The sequence below is a fragment of the Lotus japonicus genome, chromosome 3 (assembly GCF_012489685.1).
Source record: "Lotus japonicus ecotype B-129 chromosome 3, LjGifu_v1.2".
Classification (NCBI taxonomy): Eukaryota; Viridiplantae; Streptophyta; class Magnoliopsida; order Fabales; family Fabaceae; genus Lotus; species Lotus japonicus.
In genome coordinates this window covers 66,061-88,638 of record NC_080043.1, presented here as the reverse complement: position 1 = coordinate 88,638, position 22,578 = coordinate 66,061, and the positions used below count along the sequence as shown (strand labels likewise).

Here is a 22,578-nt window from a genome sequence, read left to right as displayed (position 1 = left end):
AAGAAGCCCCCTTAAAAATTAATTAAAAATGCCACGTTAGCTTAGACTAGTCTCTAGGCAAGGTCGCTGCAGGCTGCAGCTCTAACTCTAATCTCATGCAAGGACCAATGCCATAATTTCCCTAAATGGATGTGTATTTTGGTGTTTATTTTCCGATTGGGGACTAAAGTTGAATCGAGTGACAAATTCCGGGATGATTAACCCTTGGGAATAAACGAAACGATTGTGGGTTCCGATCATGGAATCGTGAAGCGCGCGAAATCGAAAAGTAAAGAACGCCTAACCTAATTTCCGGGGAATTTGGTTTGGCACCCCACCTATTGGGTTTCGCACCCCACTTTATTAAAAATGGGAATTTAAATTCCGATTTTAATACGAAAAAAACGGAAATTAAAAAACCGTTATGTATTTTAGCATATGTGACACATTTTCAACCGTTCATTGCATATAAAAAACAAATCGGAATTTTAAATTCCGTTTTGAAAACGGAAATTAAATTTCCGTATTGAATACATGGGGTGCAAAACCCAATAGGTGGGGTGCCAAACCCAAATCCCTAATTTCCGCCATTCCCCTTGACCTGAACGGAACGTCGCATTTTGAGTATCTGAAGTGGAAACCCTACCGACACCGTTACCAACGACAATGGCGAATACTAGACGGGAGCTACTGGACCGGTGGAGAGGCATCGAGAAAGAAGAAGAAGAAAACGCCGACGACGATAATCTTCATCCCTCTAAGCTTCGTCGCCTCCACCTCCTCAAAGAACAATGGTTCTCACCAATTCCCCTCCCCCTTATTGTCTTCAACACTAGTAACAATCAAACTATTCTCTATTTGTTCTAATAATCCTAGAGTTATATGTATATTAGGTTTCTGTTTAACTCTGATATTGTATTTTATTTTGAATGGAAGTTTTTTTTACTTGTTGCTGAAAGAAGTAATTTTAGAATGATCATACTTCAATCAGATAGATGTTCACTCCATTTTGTGCTTGTACATCATACTCATTCCCTCCCCCCGAATAAGCACGGGATCAAACATGGTAAACTTAAAGAATAATCAAATAACAAGTTTCACTGTGAAACATAACCATTAATCATAATCGTGACTTGTAGCGCCTCATGAAATAACCCCTTTAATTATTGTCAGGTTTGCAGATGCATATAATTTTCTAATATGTTTGCCGTGTGAAGATCATATCTGGTGTGGCTTTTGGGATATAATGGGCCCCCTTTTGGAGACCTTTTACAATTACTTCAAAGATGACCGCCAAGATTCACCTCTTAGGCGGTTATGGAAGAGAATGTCTGATGAAATGAGGCACTGCTTGCAATGCATTTCTCAGCATCATCAAGCCCAAGACATGTATGATATGGAGTATGAGTCCAGCTCTATCGGTCCTCTTCTCGATATCTTGCAAAAGCTTGATTATGAGAGGGTGACATCACACTTGAGAGATATCAATGCTAAAGTAACAGGGGAAGAATATGATTCTGGTCGTGATAATGCTGAAGTTGTTAATGTCTTGTATGAGGTGTGTTTTCTGTTTCTTCCCTCCGTCTCTAGTTTTGTGCCAGTATAGTTTTTATAATATTTTACGTTCTATTTACTGTAATTGTATTATCTGATACGGTTCCACTTTATGAGTATAAATTTTTGTTGATTTTAAATACGTGCAGACAATATGTTGACTGTATTATTATGCCCAACTTTTTTTCTTTCTGTTTTCCTTAGTATAACATCACATATTTATGTGACTGGCTGGATTGAAAAGTTCAAGGAGTAGTACAAATTGAATGTTATTTGGTCGAAAACTGATGAAATCATGAAATTTATTCCATTCGTGAATAGTTATTCATGTTAGTATAACTGCTCTTATTTATACCTTAATTTCATTTTATTTGCTTGTTTATGAATTTTCTAATTCAAAATTCAGCGTTTATCAACTTATTTTTCTCCTCCCATTCATTCGACATAGGTATTGATGTTCCCACTCCTCTTAGATTATCAGCCTCTATTCACTGAGTTTGAGTTGTTTGTTGAAGCTATTGATAATAAGCATGAACTGGTTTTGTCTGGGCATCAACAATTTCCGGTAAGTTGTGTTTCTTTTCCTTGTGTGTTTCTGCTTGAAGATCAACTATTTTAGATTGCTTTACATGATTAAACCAATGTTTTTTTCCCAGGGAGTGTATGCATTACTTTTTTGCAAGAGAAGTGTTCGTTCTGTTGGATATCGCTTAGCAGGGTCAATGGGAAAACTGAGGTACTTATTGTTGGTTGGCACGGAAGAGCTTTGGCTTCACCAATTGTGATTTCATGTTTATGTTGATGTTGCCCCTTGGCAGTTGGCTGTTTTCTGAAAGCATTTCTCTATGTGTATAAGTTCCATAAAAAGTATTTAATAATATCTTATCTCAAAATAAGGCCCTTCTTTTATGAAAAAATATTTGAAGATATGGAAGGTGCAAAACCTGAATTTTCATGCATGGTAGGATCTGGCTAATAGCAATTCCCATTGATGGTTTCATGGAAATGCCTCGTTAGAATTCGTGTTTGGGTTAAGCCTAACTCTTCGCCAAAAGCTAGCTTAGGAATGAGGATTGCTCTACCATTTATAAGGAATATTTTTATCATATCCCTAGTCAATGTGAGACTTTTCAACATACCCCTCACGTCCAGAGCTGGACATCTGGAGTCTGGAATTTGCGAGAATGAACATCTGCAATGGCCTATTTATCGGTGGGTCAATAAATAGATCTAGGATAGGCTCTAATACCATATTAGAATTCAGGTTAGGCCTAATTCCACCCCAAAAGCTAGCTTAGGAATGAGGGTTGTTCATTATAAGGAATATTTTGGCCATATCTCTAGTCAACGTGAGACTTCTCAACGCCTTACTGTTGATCATTTCTTCATAACTGTATTCAGATCTAGTTTTCTCCCGCGAGACATTTAAATCGTTTCTATCTTTTTGGTAACAATCAATGTTTTGTGTGTTTAGGAGAGCAACGGACTTGGAACCTTTGCAGCCCTTACTTAAGAAATTTATTGGCAGTTTAGAGGCAGATGCTTTACCACTGGATTTGGAGACTTCACCTAGAATTCAGCTGGATCGTGTGTCTTCATGGATTGGTATCAAATCACTGTAAGTAGTGTGTGTTTTAATAGTATGAAGTTTTAGCCTAGTCTGCTCTTTACTAGTGTTTTCATGGTGCATTTTGATGTATACTTTGTGAAGACTTGGCTTCTTGGATCCTCCAACTTTTGAAGAAGGGATATTGGAACGTTATCCCTTTTTTCTTGATATTGTACTCAATCATATCAGTGGTGATTCACTTGAATTTTCACATGCTGTTACTTGCTTGAGACAACTTTTCGAAATGCTAGGTATGCATTTTCTTTTTTAAGTTTTTTAATGATTTTAATTTATATTTGCTTGGCTCTCACTTTCTTTTGTTCATTTGGCATGGTTTAAGGTTGTAAGCTTTGGTTAAGGTCTACATTGTCTCCAAGTGTAATGCACAACACTCTAATTGGTCAATGCTTCCATACTCGCAACGAGAAAATCCATAAAGATATTTTTGGTCTATTCCAACCTTTTCTACAGGTATGTGTGCATAACGGTGATGTTTGTTTCTATTTTGTTATGTTTGTGTGTCTGGGAGAAGGAGGCCTTGTTCTTGTATTTACATTATTTGGATGTCTGATGAAATTTTCAGTCTCTTGAAGCTTTGCAAGACGGGGAGCATGAAAAGCAACGTAGGCATTTTCTCTATTTTCTCCTCCATCAAGTGCCAGTGAGCAGTAACTTCAGCATTCTAACAAGAAAATTGGCATGTCAGGTTATTACATTTACATTTTTGCATGGTGGCTGTTTTGTGGCTTTAGTAATTGATAGTGCAAGTTATTTTGGCTTATCTTAGTTGCTATTTTAAGATTGTCTTTTCAGATAGCACTTCTTGTTGTACACCGAGGTTACAAGATGAACCCGCCCTGCCCTCCTTTTGAGTGTGCACATATGTGGTATGTAGTCAGTTCTCCCCTCCCTCTTCTCTCTCTCTCTCTAGGTTCAAAGTTAAAATTAGTAACTAACTAGTCTTAGTTTACAAAAAAAGAAGTAAGTTTACCTAGCTTCAATTTAAAAATGCAGCAATTAGGAACTAAGGAATTGACTGAAATGGATAGAGCTTTTAGAGGAAAAGTAAATGGCTCTATAGCCAAAGAGTTTGTGAGGAAACTAAATAGATGTTTCAAGCAGTTTTTGTTTCCTTGTGCCACAAGATAATTTAAAAATAGATGATAAAACTTAGTGGAACATAATAGCTAGGGAGGATACATAAATTTGCATAAATAGCCAGCTAGCTCCAACATTGTAGACGTAGTAAAGAAGTAGGGAAATCTCTGAAGAACTCTTATCTCCAATTTGAATATTGACTATATGTTCAACTTATAACTCCTTAAAGAAAGTGTTTTTCAAATGAATTAATGTTTAAATTTATTCGTTTAAGATCCATTCTCTCTAATGCAAAACTTGCTGACTTAGAATATGTACTTTAGAGATATGTTTCTCTTACCCTTACTCTCAGTTAAAGTACAAAGGACCTTGATAGTTATGATTCTTTATAATAGTTTTGTGAGTTAGTTGCTTTTAGTGATGTCTATTGTGTAGCATGCAACTGATCAGTTAGTTTGGTATAGTGCTAGTCGCGTGCTCAGTACCAACTCTATAAATACAGTTGTAACCTATTGTATGTTTTAACTCTGAGAACTAAGAACATAATAGCTCAACTAACACTAACATAAATTACAATTCAGTACAATGAGAGTATAGTAACAGTATACTCCAACACGTTTAGATATTCTTGGTTTAATCTTTTGTTCATTACCTGATCAGTTCTCGACATTTGTGTTGGACAGGGGGCCTTCCCTTGTTTCATCTCTGAAGGACTCCTCGCTTCACAGTTCTCTCAGGCAACCTGCTTTTGACCTTGTAGAGACTATCATAGTATCAGATGCTACTGCTTTAATATATTCAGTGCTGAATTGCGGCACAGCTTCAAGCACTGTTAGTAGCATGACATATGAGGTCATTGATTTGGATAATGAAAATGATATTTGGTTACCAAATATTCTTCTAGATGGTGAAGAGCAGGATAGTAGTACTAATAGTTCTTGGAGTCAATTCAGTATGCAGAGTGGGATAACTTCTCAAGTCTTCCGAGAGTGGATGTGCATTCCAATGTTATGGGTTGATGTTTTAGTTGATACCAATCTCTCACTCCTTCCAATCTCAGTTTCGAAAGCTGTTTTCTGGGCACGATCTCATTTTCCTATGGTAGAACTTGAGAGTAGTGCAGAAATGGTGCTTCCTGTCATGTCTTGCCTTTCATCTTTTGCTGCAGAATTATCCTCTTCATTTGGGTGGAAGGTTCCAACTGGCTCTGATGATGGTGGAGATGGAAACAAATCAAAAAACTCAGTTGAAGTGTTGACTATGTCTTGTCCTTTGATAAGAACATTTAAAAGGTTCCTAACACCAGTTTGACTTTATCTTCATGTTATGTTCGAGCATCTTGAGGTTTCAAGTTAAAAGTCTGTTTTTAATTTATTGACTAATTGGTCTGGAGTTGCACCTCAGGTTAACAACACATTTTCTAGTTCAGATGAGACAAGGAGAGCTTCGAAGTCGGTGGATTTGGGAACCACTGATGAGTGAGAGCTTGATCCTTTCGCTTTTGGATCCGAACGATGTAATATGCCAAATTTTTCTAGAACTTTTAGATCATGTGCATTATCCTTTTTTAAAATGTGATGAAATTTGCTCTAATTCTTTTTCTTATTTGTATGCATGACATGATTTTGTTTTTTCCATACAGGATGTTAGACAATTTGGAAAGTCTATGTTGGAACAAGTGTCAGATACCCGAGGTCTTTCATGTGGATTGCAGTTTCTTTGTTCTAACAAGTCCTCGTTGTATGCAACTACTTTGGGCTTCAAACATGCTATGAAACTGGTAATATTCAGCAAATATTTCCTGATAATAATGTGGTTGATGAACACCCATTCTTTATGTGTGTATGGGTACAACTTAAGGGGTGGATACGGATCCCAGATGGCTCAAAAAGAAGAAAATATCAATTCTCTTTGCATACTTTGATGTAAACTTCCTTAAAACAGCTATGAGCAGAGCCTCTAGAGGAAGCCACCACACACCCTTGTAGCATTATTAGGGAAAAATATATTCCTGGAAAAGGTGGAGATTCTCTTGTAGTCAAGTACTCCAAAAATTTACAAAAGTCAGCTTACTGCAAAAGAATGCTGGCTTCTTACAGAAACAACAAGAATAACCAAGCTTTTCTTACAACATCAACCAAGATCTTTTTAACCCGATGGGGTCAGTTGCATGGATCACACGATGCCATAACTCCCAGATATATATTAAGTCCCAACTAGGCCAATTACCTTTAAATTCAGACCTCCATATTCTTATGAAAACCCTTAAAATGTTGCTCTGAAGCTACAAGTTGTTTCTGCATCGAATTTGATTGTGTATATTTGATCTTATGATTTTGTGCACATGCTTCTTCATTCCAGGGAAATAATGAGTTGGTTTAAATTGGAATTTGTCAAATGATCATTTGACTGATTCCCCCTTTACTCTTGCAATTTTACTAATATGGCATTTCCATGCTAGGTTCAACTGGATTCTGTTCTATTGAAATTTCATACTCTACATCATTTTTGGTTTCTTTTATGCAAATTACTCAAAGACGGAGGTCTACCTGCTCCAGAGTTGCCTGAAAATACACCTAGTGAGTTAAGGGTGCCTAGATTCTCTTCACAAGGCGGGTTTCTGAAGCAGCCAGATTTTGATTCTCTGCCTGTGGATATCGATAAACATGTTATCGATGTCGAATTGAAAACAAAGGAAAAATTTAGTTGCTTACTATCTGAAATGGCATGGCCTATTTTCTGTAGGTGCCTGGTAAAAGGCAAGGAATTTATTGATTACAATCTTTGCCAGGTATTATGTTCTTTTCTTTTTTGTCAACATTATCTAATTTTTTCCTGCTAATGTCTAGTGTTTTTTAATACATTGTTATTAAAAAGAATGTGTAGCACAGCACTTCTATAAGTCTTTCACCATTTGATGACACACAATTCAGAAATTTCATTTCCTTTGCTGTCAGTAAACTTATCCTCAAAATAGGTTGAAAAATTATATCGACTGTCCATAATTTAATTTATTAATGAACATTGCCTTTTGTAAATAATTTAATACTTTAGATTTTGCTGCTGATTTCTGAATTGAGGTTAAAATGGATAATTGAGATAGAACTGTATGATTAATCACATTTGAGGTTTTATTTAGCTTTTCCCTCTTCACTATCTGTGATTCTTTGTCGTCATCTTCATCTCAATAATTTTGTTCTCTTGCAGTAAAAAAATGTCTTTACATTTACATTAATCAAATCACCATCTTGGTTTTAGAGCCAGGAAGTTCTTCACCTTTATAGTTGCTTGTTGTTTCAGATGACTTGTGTTAGGTTACTTGAGATTTTTCCTGTTCTTGTTGATCAACTCCACCTTTTTGGTGGTAAAGATCCGGGGAATTTCACAATGCTGGTAAAAAATAAATTGGGTTTCAAATGGCTTCATGATCTCATGGAATGGGGGAAGTCATCACTTAAAGTTGTAATTGTTTACTGGAAGCGAGCCATTACTTATTTACTGAATCTGTTTAAAAGTTCTTATGATAAGACTTCTCTGTCAACAATCATGATCATTGAAAATCTTATTTCGACTGGTGAGTGTCGTTTCTAAACTTGATTGTTTGCCCCCATGACTCAATGAGTTCTATGTGATTAATATGTTCTGTTTATGTTCTGCGTTGTCAATTTAGATGCTTACAGCTTGGAGGAATTGACAGAACAAGTGTCTGGCCTGTCTGTCTCTCTGTCTAGGGAAGGCACTCATAATTTTCAGGAGGCAAATGTGAATCCCAAATCATTGATATCTGAAAGCTGGCCTATTAAAAAGAACTGTTTTACTTCACATATCCATTCTTCATCCATGGAGGATATAGGTGTACAAATTGTGGACTCGAAAATGACACCTGACGAAAAGGATACTGAAACTGTAATTATTCTTTCGGATGATGAAGTGGAACCACAAGATCTTTCCAAGAAGGTCATTTTATCAGTTAGTGAGGCAGGCCACCACATATCTGATGGCAATAAAATACCCTGTTATGCTGGTAATACTTTACCAACTCCTGACCTTGCTATCCAGAATGTTTCTTACAAGAAAACTTCCAATGAAATGAAGGAGACCTTCCAGAGAAAGGACAATACTGAAGTTTTCAGCCTTTCTTCTCAGAAACAAGACTCTAGGTATGTACATGATAAGCTTGAGGCCACTTCATTTGTTGATTCAGAAGGCTCAGACAGTTGTAGGGGGGAAGCTAGCTCAAAATCCAAGGTTAGGATCAATTTGGCAAAAAATTCTTCCGAAGCTGTCAATGCTAAAAATTTGAGTAAAGCTTGCAGGAGTACAACTTCCAAAACTGCTGACACTATGTCAAGTACTGGTTATAAACAGTTAAGCGATTCTCAGAATTCTGAAGATGATCTGCTAAAGACTGCATTTAAATCTGTGGAACGTATCCAGTTGCATGTACCAAAGCCTACTTCAGTCTTGAGAAGACAGGTGATTCAACTCAGAACACCTCTTGAAAACAGATCTGGAGGTCTCCATAAATTAGAGGACCCAGTGAAAAGATTCAAGCCACCAAGGTTGGATGATTGGTATAAACCTATTCTTGAAATTGATTATTTTGCGACAGCTGGATTGTCATCTGCAAGAAAAGATGAAAACAAAATTGTTAACAAATTAAAGGAAGTTCCTGTATATTTTCCATCACCTGAACAGTACGTGGATATATTTCGGCCATTGGTTTTGGAGGAGTTTAAAGCACAGTTACAAAATTCTTTTTTTGAATTGTCTTCATGGGAGGAGATGTTTTATGGAATCCTTTCTGTGATTTCAGTGGAGAGAGTTGATGATTTCCATCTTGTTCGTTTTGTCCACGATGATGGTGATTCAGCAACATGCAGGAGCTTTTCAGAAAATGACTTGCTTTTGCTAACAAAAGATCATCCACAAAAATCTTCTCATGATGTTCATATGGTTGGAAAGGTATACTGTTCTCTTCTCATGAGTTTTTTAAAGGTCTATGAAGTCCTACGGTTGGTTGTTTTAGGCTATGCATGATTTAGTAGGTGGAAATTGTGAAGGTTTATGGTGAAGGAAAATCACTTAATATTTCAATGATACAATTAAATTGCAGAAAATTTTAAATCGTAACATTACTCTGTTGCTGTCCGCCTCATATACTTTGGCCTCTTCTATCTGTGTTGGAACTGAAAAATAAAACCTTTCTATCCCACTCAATTTTGACCCCTTCTTTATTTTATACATACCCAAACAACTGAAACAAGCATTGACTTAGTGTTCATTTTGCTGATAATTAACTGCTAATTCTTTAACCAACCTTGATTGAAGAAAGATTGCAGTAGCCAATACACGTTATTTGATTTCCCTTTTTTTTGGTCTAGATATGATATATTCTTTACTAGAGATGATCCTACTTGAGTTGGGTAACACTACTATGGGCATCATTAGTTGGTTTTACTTTGAATCCTCACACTAACTACTTTTTCTAATATATTAATTTACTCTTCATCATCTATTAGCATAAATAAAACTAATCATGTGATAAGTAGAATTCATCAAGTGTGAAGTTTTTTGGTTGACTTCTAAATGTATAAAATTATCTCCAATGTGATGTGCATTTGGGTTGCCTTTTTAATGTACTAAAACTATCCTGGATCCCCAATGTGGTTTTGCTCCTCATTGCAAGCATACTGTTCAACCAAACAAATCTCTGTCATTCTAAGGCAAACTATTATGTGTTCGCAGGTGGAAAGGCGTGAGAAAGACTATAAAAGAAGTTTAAGTATTGTTCTCATCCGGTTCTATTTTCAAAATGGTTCCTCACGTTTAAATCTAGCTAGAAGGAATCTCACTGAACGAAGTAAATGGCATGCATATCGTTTAATGAACATTACTCCACAAATTCGAGAATTTCATGCATTGTCGTCAGTAAAATACATTCCCTTGCTTCCACTCATTTTAAACCCTACCAAGGATTCCTCTTGTCTTGATGAATGCAAAAAAATAGATCTCAGTAAATTGTGCCAGTCATTGCAGCGGACTCTGAGATCATCATTTAATGTTAGTCAACTTGAAGCAATAAGTGATGCTATTGGAAGGGCTAAACCAAAGAAAACTGTTGAGTTATCTCTTATTCAGGGTCCTCCAGGTACTTGATCCCCCTGAAGTATATCTTGACTTGGCAGATCCTATAGTTTTTGTTCTTTTGTTTTTTAACTAGTAAGTTTGCATGTATGCTTATGTAAATGCAGGAACTGGGAAGACGCAGACTATTGTTGCGATTGTCAGTGCCCTTCTAGCTTCTTCTCCACAAAAGATGAATTGTCTACAAAATTCCTTAAATGAAAACTTAAACCAAAATTCTTTTTCTACTACCTATTCGAGACCAAAGATTAGCCAGAGTGGTGCCATTGCAAGGGCATGGCAGGATGCAGCCTTGGCTAGACAATTAAATGATGATCTCCAGAGTTCATCAAAATCTTCTGAAAATTGTATGAGACAAAGAGTGCTTATCTGTGCTCAATCTAATGCTGCTGTGGATGAATTGGTATCAAGAATTTCTAGCCATGGTCTTTATGGAAGTAACGGGAAAATGTACAAGCCTTATATTGTGAGGGTTGGAAATGCAAAAACAGTCCATCCAAATTCTCTGCCATTCTTTATTGACACACTTGTTGACCAACGTGTAGCAGAAGAGAGGATGCATTCAAATGATGGGAAGAATGATTTGAGGATAGATTCATCAGCGGGGCTGCGGTCTAATTTGGAGAAACTCGTTAATTCTATTAGGTTGTATGAAGCCAAGCGTGCTAACGTAAGGGATGGGAATTCTAATGTTAAAAGTCAACCACATGGCGACTCTCATATGGGGCATGAAAAGGAGATGTCTGATGCAGAAATTGAAATGAAGCTGCGTAAACTATATGAACAGAAAAGACAAATATATAAAGATCTTAGTAATGTGCAGGCTCAGGAGAAGAAAGCCAATGAAGAAACCAAGTCTCTGAAGACTAAGTTGCGGAAGTCTATTCTAAGGGAAGCTGAAATAGTGGTAACTACACTAAGTGGATGTGGTGGGGACCTTTATGGAGTTTGCTCGGAGAGAATTTTAAGCTCCAAGTTTCGGGGTTCATCTGAACATACCCTCTTTGATGCTGTTATAATTGATGAAGCTGCTCAAGTATATATATATTTATATTTTTTTTTTCTGCTATAAACATTTGTCTGCAATATTCTAGTTTCCTTTTTTCCTTTGTGACCTATTTTTATTGTTACAGGCTCTTGAGCCAGCTACTTTGATTCCTCTTCAGCTTTTAAAATCAAGTGGAACCAAATGCATTATGGTAAGCAATAAGCATACCAACTCAAACTTTTGGAGATCTGATATAAGGGTCGTTAAACTAACCTTTGTAATTTATTCAAGGTTGGTGACCCAAAGCAGCTTCCTGCAACTGTACTATCAAATGTTGCAAGTAAATTTCTTTATGAGTGCAGCATGTTTGAACGTTTACAAAGGGCTGGGCATCCTGTTATTATGCTCACTGAACAGGTATGTAATTTTCCACTGGACATGATCCTAAGATGTGGTTTTGCATTCCGTATATTTGGTTTGATATGAGAGCTATTAGAGTTTGGGTTAGGCCTAACTCTACCCCAAGAGCTAGCTTAGGGGTGAGGATTTATCATTTATCTACCCTTTATAAAAACTTATGTGCTCGCATCTCTAGTCAATGCGAGACTTCTCAACACCCCTCTTCACGCCCAGGCCTGGACGCCTGGACGTCTAGAGCCTGAAGTTTGCAGAACTAGACATCAGCAGGTGACCCAATAAACAAACCTTGGATTGGCTCTGATACAGTATTAGAGTTTGGGTAAGACCTAACTCTACCCCAAAAGCTAGCGTAGGGGTGAGGATGCTCTATCCTTTATAAAGAGTTAAAGACTTATTTGACCATATAAACTAGTCTATGTGTGACTTTTCAACAACAAGCATCAACCATGTAGTCTAAATGGCCAATATGAAGATTTGGTTATGGCTAGAACACAATGGCTTCATGTAACTAACCCCCCACCTTAGGCACCTAGTGGTAAAATACGTTGCTGGTTTTGTTGTATCATTAGACTAAACAACTCAAAATGCTGAGATGTAACTTTATTTCTTATTATGGAATGAGGATTGACAAGAGGTACTCAAAAGATTATAGAAATCTGATTTTCCGACAGGTTAAATGAATGATAAATAAAAAATGTTCCTTGGATAAGATCGACTGTTTGGTGTGTTATTACAGTTGTAGAAAAGGAGAAAGAGAGAGAAATGAGAGAGAGAGAGAGAGTAGTGTAACTGAATAGAATCATTCTCATTGAATCAGTTTGATGAATTAGAGTTGTTATATAGCAACAGCTAGTAACAGCTAGCTAGCTAACTAACTGTTGTTGACTAACTAACAACCTGATGAGTCATCACTAACTAACCGCTAGATGACTCATCCTAACTCGGGTATACATTGATGTGTGTTATTCTACTAGAGATAGTCTGGACTGAACTTTAGATCACTTAGTCAACCATGGTTTGATATTTTGTATGTAATAGGCTTAATTGCACTTTTGGTCCCCCAACTATTACCTTCCTGCGAAAATCGTCCCCAAACTTCAAAATTAGCAAAACACGTCCTCCAACTATACACCCGGTTGCAAAATTGGTTTTCCGTTAACTTCCGTCCAAAACTTAACATATTGCTGGAAAATAAAATAAAAAATCACCATCGATTCTATCCCATCCTTGTCCCTTTTCCTCCCTCTGTCTCTGTCGTCCCCTCTTTCACCTGCAACCTACCCATGAAACCCATCCCCACCCAAAACCCATCGCAACCCACCGCACCTCACCTGCAACCCAACCCCATCCCCACCGTCACCCGCAACCCACCCCTGAAACCTCACCCGCAACCCACCCCTGAAACCCACCCCTCACAAAGGCACCAATCTCGCTACCAGCCCAACGATTCAGATATGAGATTTTGCAGGTGATGAGGGTGAGGTTTGAATCTCAAAAACCCCAAATCCATACCGAACGAAAACCCCAACTTCCATAAGGAGAAGGCGAGCTCAGATCGAAATCGAAGGAAGAAGGCGAGTTGATGGTGGAAAGCGGTCAGTGATGGCGGCGAAACAGGAGCTTGGAAAACGCCGCCATCACCGGCATAACAGGAGCTTGGCGGTGTAACGAAGAAGAAGAGAGCATGGCCCAATTGAAGAAGTTGGAACAGAAAGAAGAAGGTGATGCTGGAACAGGAAGAAGAAGAATTTTTCTTTTATTTTTTAATTCATTTTTAACGGAATATTCTGTTAGTTTTTTGACGGAAGTTAACGGAAAACCAATTTTGCAACCGGGTGTATAGTTGGAGGACGTGTTTTGCTAATTTTGAAGTTTGGGGACGATTTTCGCAGGAAGGCAATAGTTGGGGGACCAAAAGTGCAATTAAGCCTATGTAATAACTACATTTTCTAAAACCCTTAACTTATTTTGCATCCCGTGATTCTTAGAACTGTGTTCTTGTTTTTTTCTCTTCATTTCGGTACACAAAGGGTTGTATTGATGCTTTACCCTGTTTCATAATCGAAAGCTAAATCCTTTGCTTTATGATTTTTCTAACAATTGGCAGTATAGAATGCATCCAGAGATATGCAAGTTTCCTTCGTTGCATTTCTATGACAACAAGTTACTAAATGGCTGCCAAACTTCTAGCAAATCAGCACCATTTCATCAGACCAAGGGTCTCGGGCCTTATGTATTCTATGATATTACTGATGGGCGGGAGGTTCGTGGGAAAAACTCAGGTGCAATGTCACTTTGTAATGATCAAGAAGCTGATGCTGCAGTTGAATTACTAAGTTTTCTCAAGAAAAGGTACAACTGCACTTTCTATTTCTCTCGCCTTTCTGTTTACAGCAAAGCTATTTGGTACCAAATCATAGACGAAAATGCACGACAATTTAATCTAATGGTTTCAAAATTTAAATCAGAAAATGGAAATACACTGATAAAGTTGGAAAAAAATCAGCAAGCTGAAGAATTACACAGGTCGTGCATTTTCGTGGTGCTATCCATCGTGTGCCACCTCGCTTTTTCCTTCTGTTTATTATGATTACTGCTTACTAAACTCTATATGAATGCCTCCTAAGGTACCCAACTGAATTTATTGGTGGAAGAATTGGCATTATTACTCCATACAAGCGTCAACTTTCTCTTCTGCGATCTCGTTTTCTTAATGCATTTGGATCTTCAAGCATAGATGACATCGAATTTAACACTGTGGATGGTTTCCAAGGAAGGGAGGTGGATATATTGCTACTTTCTACTGTAAGAGCAACGCATGCTAGCATCGCTGCATCTAAAAGCAACTCAAGTTCTATTGGATTTGTGGCGGATATAAGACGGATGAATGTTGCTTTGACAAGGGCCAGGCTATCACTTTGGATTTTGGGTAATGCAAGAACTTTACAGACAGACCATAACTGGGCTGCTCTTGTTAAGGATGCTAAAGAAAGAAACTTGGTCATGACGGCTAAGATGCCTTATCATTCAATATTTGAAACAGCTAAAGATAAGTGTGTTTTTGAAAATTCTGATAATCATGCTAGACCACTGAAGCATGAAAAGGTTAAAGATAGTGGCCACAAGGTGACACAGGTTTTGGTTAATGACAATGGTACCTTTGAGAGGAAAAAGAAATCTGCTGCTTCTAAAGTAAAGGACAAAAATAAGGGCAGTGAGGAAGAAAATACCATTTCAGCTTTGGTAAAAAGTGCTCAATGTAACGAAAAAAATTCCAAAGATGAGCATGTCTCCAAAAAGAAGGATACGACATGTCTAGCTGCAAAACGTGAAAGCAGAAGCTCCTGTGATGGTGCGGTCACAATGTTAGATCAACCAGTTTGCAATGGTGGACGAGAAGGCAAACATAAAGTTAAGACTAACATGGGAAGGACAACATTGAATAAAAGACAATCAAATTCAAGGAATAGTTTTGATCATCCAGTGGAAGAGACAGATGGTGGAGAAAAGGCATCAAAACTTCCCAGAGGGGATAGGAGCAGTTCTACGGAAGTTTCTGCTTCCGCAATAAAAGGATGTCATAAAGAGAGAGATGCAGATAGTCAAGGTAGAGCTCCTAATCACAATAAAGCTGCTGAAATTTCAAAAAGGAAACAACAGCGTGAAGCTGTTGATGCTATTCTTTACTCATCTTTGATATCTACAAAGAAGGATGAGAGATCGACAAAAGTTTCTGTGAAAAGGCCTGTTTCATCATCTGTAGCAAATGCGAGCATGAAACCAACCAAGAAAAGAAGTGGTAAACTTCCTCAACAATGATTACTAACTACTGATGATGGAGATATGTGCGTATCTTTTCTGTAGTTGTTGCGAATATGATGTCAAGAAAACTATATTGTCTGAGCCGTGGTCTTTCTGTATTTCTTCTCTAGCTTTACTCAATCCTCTCTCTCTCTCTCTCTCTCTCTCTCTCTCTCTCTCTCTCTCCCCTTTATCTCTTTTCATATAAAAACCAGATGATATTATTTCCTATTGTTATGCCTATATTTCTGTCGTTGTTTGATTACATGCTTATTCATTATTATATCTATAATCCTAAAATTGTTCATGAAGAATAATTTAATTGAGTTCTTATTTCATTTTATCATATTGTACTTACCTGTACTTGCATATATGTGAAGGTTCAATGTTTTAGGTTATGTCACCCTAAAGATGACATAAAGGAACAGAAGACTTCCCCAGAGTTTATAGCAGTGACAATTTATGCAGGCAAAAGTTCAAAAAATTATCTAATATTTTCACCTATAAAATCCATTTTTCAGTTTACAAATGAATGCCGGATTTGTGTTTGTTGTTTGCATTTTCCCCTGAATGAGGTTTTTTTTGATTTTTATTTTTTTTCAGTGAGACCAGATCAATGAACATGGGATTAAGGAAGGAACGATTTTTCTGAGGACAAGGCTGAAGCTTCACATCTTTGTTCTGATAACCTTTTCGACTTCTCTTGGATGAAGATTTTTTGCTTCGCAGCTGCTGCTTTCCAATCGATGATCTAATGGAGAGTGGATTGTAGTTAATTGTGATATGGAGATCACCGGAAATTTTGAAGTGATTTAGTTTATTCCGGTGAATGTTGGCTATGGATGAGGAACAATAGCTATTTGTATATATAGCGGCAGATTTGTGTAAATGCAACGAATTTTCTTCAAAGTTGGAATAATTGTATCATTTTGTTCCTAATGATGAAAAGAATAAGTGACTGCAGATCTCCTTTTATAAACGTTTTCGATCCGTGTATTATAAAACGGTGGCAACACAAATATATCATTGTTTTCTCTATCTCTTTTCTTGTCACTTCACATTACATATCACATTTATTATTTTTCTCTTTTTTTCATATATTTTGATGTCTAGACAAAAAAACATGTGTACCAATATAGTATTGTTTTAGAAATGAATATGCATATCAGGTGAGAGGTGAGAGCATTATATTATACCCATTAGATTTGGATAAAGAGTTAGGATTAACTTCAGATTAAAAAAATCATTTTACTCTATTCAATGCTTATATCGCAAGCCCAGACGTTTCTTCTCGCGTGTGAACCTACACTGTGCCTTTTTATTCTTCTGGTTTTCCTTTTGATTTCGAAAGTCATTGCCACCGATTCTCTATGCAATTGGATGCCTTTTGTTGCTTTTTTTCATTTTTGATTTTCAATTTTTGGTATGCACTATGCAATTTCTACTCAGATCTTGCAGTTATGGAATTTTCAGGAAAAAAACTCGTGATACGAACAAAACTTGCAGTTACAAACAATAGTTTCAATTTTCAATTTTTTGTATAGGAATTTCAATTTGCTGGTAGTAACACTTAAAGGTTGCTCAGCCAAATTCAGAGAAATTCATTCTCACCATTATTTTCAATCTTCATATCTTGAATAATCAAAACAAATGGAAGATGAAAAAAAAACAAGCCTGTTCCAATATTCATCGAACACCCGCCACTCGAACGGAAGATTCAAAGCACTCATGCCATGTGCAAGAAAGAAGAGGAAGAATATGGAGGAGCGAGAACGGAAAGGGGAGGGACGCAAGTGGTGGGAAGAGAAAGTAAAACATATCCAATGGTTATTATTGAGTGCTCTCATCTTTCACCATAAACCACTCCTCTCACCTGATATGCCCCTATATATATATATCTTTTTTTGAATGGAGCTCATAACTATATTTACTTTAACATAGGTTGTAAAAATAATATTACAATGCATCATACATGGTTCTATATTTCTCATTCTACAGACATGAATCACTTTTTTTTTAATTATTTAACCTATAAATTAATTATTTTTCCTCCACCCAAACCCTACACTCCTTCCATTCTTCTTCCTCTTAATCATCACAAAGAACATTGAAACCCAAAACCCCAAACTCAAACCAAGAACCCATAACACAAAACTCCCTCGTACTATCACTAGGGTGTCCACCGGTCGGTTTCAGACGGATTCAGGACCAATGACCACAATTACATTTTCTAGAATACATTTTTTCTATTTTTCCCTTTTTCTTTTCTATCTCTGTTTCTATGACCTTCCAACACCCATAAATTCAGCAGCGAATTCTTCATCATTTTTTCCCAGCATATCCTTTAAGCTACATTTGATATTCCTTCCTTTCAGCAACCTAAATCTTGGCTTTATCTTCTTTTCTAATGAATAGCTAAAAAACCTAGGGTAGCCCACCACATCTCTTACAGGCCTCTCCATTGAGTTCACCAGGAAATCTATTTTGGGTCTCAGAACCTCCTCTATACTGTACCCAAGTAGAGGAGAAAATGTACGTACCATAAGTGCAATCTCCTTCTCTGAAAGTCCTAACTTCATCAAGTACATTATCCTGCAGATCATCAACAGATCAAATTACAAGATAGTAACTAGAACACCTCTTTGTTTGAGAGGTTAAAAGGGAAAAAAGCAAAGAGCTGTGTCCTATAAAATACTTTAGGTTTTAACAAACAGACTCTTAACGTTTCACTTTTTTGTTCATGCAATGTAATGTAACATTTATGAAATGGTCAAAATGTAGTTGAAGAAACTAGAAATTCAAAACCTATGTTTCCTACGACTTATTTTCTTCTATTTTTCACACTAATGATCGGAGAAAACAGAGAATTGCAAGTTGAAACAGAGCATTACCATGTCAATTTATTCTAAAATCTAATGTGCTTAGAATTATTTAGATGTAGAATAGGAGATGCAGTATGCACACTACCCAAAAATGACACAAGGCGCCGGGTACTCTGCGGTGAGGTAGACAAATATGATACCGAAACAGCAATAAACAAAAGATATAAGTCATGAGTTAGAACAATACCGTTGTAGTACTGTTTTGTCAATGTCAGACACAAGTAATTCTGGATACTTTTGGATAACCGCAGGAAGGTGAGTTTCAGAAACACCAACCTCCTTAAGAAACTCAATCTTCCTCTGTAGAGTTTTACCAATGCTGGTAGCAAAAATTTCAGGGCAGCGGGCAAGTATTCTCCCAATAGTTTCTTTATCCAAACCCATATGTTCAAAGAACAGAACAACCTGTTGATAACAATGAACAAGAGCTTATTGAATAAACAAATAAATGAAGCAACACCAATAAGTATAATAGAAACTTATCTGCAGCTATGACATACAAAAAGGATTCACCCACAAGCACAACACCGAAGGGGAAGCATAAATGTAATCTGATATCATACCATAGCATATTCATGTCATAGCAACCACCCTTAAACATAAGCAAAAAATGCATCCCAGTAATATGTTAGAAAGAAATACAATATAAATTCATTCATGTGACTTCACCCAATAACTAAAACTTTTGAGATAGTTGGTTCATGACATGAAATCAGAGCATCTATGACCAAGTGCTCTAGAGTCCAATCCTTGTTGTCTACACTATTTTGAAAAAAAAAATGATTGAAGCTTTAGGATGAAGAATTCAAGACACATGAATGGTTTTATATTATATATCTAACAGGGTTTATACTTCTATAACATCTCTATCACATATTATATACAATTGATTAAAGCAAAAATGAAGTACCTGAAGAAAGTCTCTGGGCTTCTGCAATAGCAGTTGAGGACTTTTAGCAATAACCTGATCCAACTTTTTGCTTTGAACTCCTAGTTCAGCAAACTGATCCACCATCAACTGCAGCTTGCTAGTTGAACAACCCAATATATGAGGTTGGCTTTTGATTACATGGTCTATCCATGTTTTTGCAACCTATAATGAAGCATTCTATTATTAGTCCAGTGCTTTGTATAAATCATTCTTCCAGTCAAACTAATTAAATATGTCCTCCATACCTACCCTGCCCACTCACTCATGATACAAGTGCGCCACACATTGTTTTCAAAAGAAACAAGCATGTACATGTGAAACAGATAAAATTCTTATTAAGGCACCAAGAAGACCAAGCCCAACCAGCCATAATCATAAGGATATACCATAGGCAAATTTGGAAAAAAACTGCATGCTAAAGCTCTCTCCATAAGGAAGTATGCAGATTTTACTGCACTGGATTTCTCAAATAAGTATTGGGAAAAAAACTGCATGCTAAAGCTCTCTCCATAAGGCCAAAGGTAAAATAGACCACAGCGAAGTGGTCCCAAAACCAGAAAGGTTGACATATTTGATTCTATATTCAGTACTGCTCCTACTTAAAAATTTACGAAGACTGAAGAATTGATTACACAATCAAAGAGGAACTTGGTGGATGGATGGTTGCTTTCACATTATATTAACAGAAAAGTACTGATAATAGTGGCAACTAGTTAACTGTGCATGTTTAGTGGCTCCAAATCATTAAATATTGTCATGTAAGTATAAAAGTTTTGCTATATATCTTGAACTAATTTCACCACCAATAACTTGATGCAACTTTCTTATTTATAAAGATCAGATGTTGGTTGCTTAGATGTCTGATAAATATTTACAAAAAAAAGTTTTACTCTTTATATTTAATATTACAACAGCATATCTTACGGCAGTAGTGACTATCTAGTATGTATGTATACTAATTGAGATTCACTTTATGATGGTATACAAAGGTTACTGGCCCCTTAAATATAATGCATTAGTTGTCTTTCAAGTTGGCATCTTATACATATGACTCTTCGATTTCATTATACTAATTTGGTTTTTTATCGAGCTCAATGGCGTAGTATGATCCATGAAGCCGACCTCACTTAGTAAGATAAGGCTTTTGTCGTTGTTGTTGTAAATAATTACTGCAAACCAAGAATTCAGACTAATCTCATTAGTTTGCTTTTAGTGATAATCAACTAACATAACTACAGCTACAAATACATGCAAAATCATATGGACACGAACACTCGTGACGCAATAGAATCATACCTTCACAGAATATAAAAAGGTGAGGACCTCCTTATAGTTCTCTTGAATGCTTGTAGATAGAACCCAAGGATATTTCAGCACCAACTTGGCATAATCTTTATCCACCACGTCTATCTACAAAAGAATAAATTAGTAATCTATCAAATAAAGGTAGAAAATGACATTAAGACCACGATGACATTTCATCATAAAGCCAAAAGCACGTGTGACAGGAAATGAGAACAATTTATGATATCAAAATCACCAGAAGAGCAATGGAAGGGTGTAAATTAAAGAGTCAAAGCATTGTAAAGTTGGCTAAGTAATTGGTTCAAACTTTGAGAAGTAAAAAGCTTGAAAAAGAAATGCAGCTTGCTAATAGAGGGAGGAGAGACAAAGTCCATTGAAATGCAAAGTTAAGAAGAAGAAACATCACAAAAAGAATATGCAGCAGCACTCATGTAAAGATAAGTAAAATGAATATTGTGCATATATACATTGAAGCTGAAAAGAAAGAATTGACGCACCTCCTTCAAGGCTAGGACTCTAGTTTTAAGGAGTTGAAGATTCCATAGTAGAATAGGAGGAAAACCCAGTATAATGTTGGGGATGAGATTTCTGGGAATTCCAATATTGTGGAGAAAATCGACAATGCGTGTGAGGTGATTGTCTACTGATAAGGAAAGAATTCGAGGAAACGATTCAATTAAGTAACAGAAAGCGGAATCTCGGGAGGTCAAAACGCTTAGACCTCCGCGCCTTGCTTCAAGCTTTTCGAAAAAGGACAAAGTGCGTTGTAAATCTTCATCAATTGAAATTGATAAGGGGCGCATCATGCGGCGAATGTTTCTGATAAGGAAGTCGGGAGATTGAGAATGAAACAATAGTTGCTTGAGAGATGAAACCTTGTGGATGAGAGATGGAAGGGTGTCAATGTCAGGAGATAGATACCTGGCGACATTCATAGAGGAATAGAGAGTGAAACCGAGACTCTCTAAGTAGGCAAGTTTGCCATTGTCGCCTTTGTTAGCAGCAATGTGAACAAGCTTGTCCCTGAAGTTGAACCCAGTAGCAGTAGCAGTAGCAGTAGTAGCACAATTATTATCATCCCATATGGACATGGATGAAGAAGACAATTGCTCCAAATCCCTAACACCTTCAACCAACATGTTCAAATAAGCGGGTGCGTTTGATGCTATAGACAGCGATTCATCCTCCGAAACCCCCATTTCTTGAAGATAAGTTGAAACGGCCATACGACCTTCCTGCAGTTCCCATTCACCTATCCCCGAATGACAACGCCAACGCCAACGCCAACGCAAGCGCGTTCTTCTTTTATCAGAATAACAACAATTGCAGCAGTGATAATTAGTTCCAGTTTCAGACCTTGTGAGCTTGTTGTTGAACCAAAAACAAGAAATCTCCAACTTGTGTGGAAACGACGCAACTGGGAGAAATGAATTCATGTGAATTTGAAGCAACATGTCATGTCATGTTAGTTCACAATCATTAAGCTATTCACGCCGGCCATCGCCATAATTCACTTTGCTTGCTTTCAGCTTTTCTTAAACCCTATAGCCCACCGGAGCCCTTGCACTGGTCAATGAGGGCAAGGAATAAAAGGGAGGGACTAAAGACAAAATAAAACCAAGTCATGGTAAGATTGTAAAAAAGAGAAATAACAAATGACTTCGTTAAGTTGTTGCCCATTTTTCAATTTTCATTGCTTGCACCTTTGTTGTCATCGGAGATGTCGCTTGCACCTTTCTTCCAATTCTTTGTTGGTGATTGAGATTATCAGAGCTGCGGTTCTCCTTTCTTTTCTCCTCAGGTATTATAGGAGAGACTAATTTCTTGAAACTTAGAGATCACGTTAAGTGGATAAGTCTCTCCC

General features: G+C 36.9%; 2 protein-coding genes across 9 annotated transcripts; one reads left to right on the top strand and one right to left on the bottom strand.

The window, feature by feature from the left end:
* Positions 1-541: 541 nt before the first annotated feature.
* On the top strand, positions 542-16,654 carry LOC130749063 (uncharacterized). 7 transcript variants are annotated; one of them, XR_009022841.1, is made up of 23 exons: positions 549-773; positions 1,153-1,537; positions 1,982-2,098; positions 2,190-2,269; positions 3,008-3,151; positions 3,245-3,393; positions 3,483-3,613; positions 3,726-3,848; positions 3,956-4,029; positions 4,924-5,532; positions 5,645-5,756; positions 5,883-6,020; positions 6,702-7,031; positions 7,541-7,814; positions 7,911-9,205; positions 9,989-10,391; positions 10,495-11,423; positions 11,521-11,586; positions 11,667-11,792; positions 13,903-14,147; positions 14,423-15,594; positions 15,977-16,064; positions 16,200-16,654. XR_009022841.1 is itself a non-coding variant. In XM_057602339.1 (22 exons), the coding sequence occupies exons 1-21, from the start codon at positions 646-648 to the stop codon at positions 15,612-15,614; spliced, it is 7,050 nt and encodes a 2,349-aa protein (XP_057458322.1). In that variant the 5' UTR covers positions 549-645; the 3' UTR covers positions 15,615-15,640; positions 16,200-16,654. The 7 variants fall into 7 exon arrangements, 6 of the variants coding, with proteins under 6 accessions (XP_057458326.1, XP_057458327.1, XP_057458322.1 ...); XM_057602339.1 differs by lacking the exon at positions 15,977-16,064 and having other exon boundaries at positions 14,423-15,640; XM_057602341.1 differs by lacking the exon at positions 15,977-16,064 and having other exon boundaries at positions 550-773.
* An 868-nt stretch (positions 16,655-17,522) lies between these two features.
* On the bottom strand, positions 17,523-22,484 carry LOC130749065 (transcription termination factor MTERF2, chloroplastic). Of its 2 annotated transcripts, none has more exons than XM_057602348.1 (5): positions 21,212-22,484; positions 20,706-20,819; positions 19,389-19,571; positions 18,666-18,883; positions 17,523-18,188 (listed from the first exon to the last, which is right to left on the bottom strand). In XM_057602348.1, exons 1-5 carry the CDS (start codon positions 22,166-22,168, stop codon positions 17,876-17,878), a joined length of 1,785 nt encoding a protein of 594 aa, XP_057458331.1. In that variant the 5' UTR covers positions 22,169-22,484; the 3' UTR covers positions 17,523-17,875. The 2 variants fall into 2 exon arrangements, with proteins under 2 accessions (XP_057458331.1, XP_057458332.1); XM_057602349.1 differs by having other exon boundaries at positions 18,755-18,883.
* Positions 22,485-22,578: the final 94 nt, after the last annotated feature.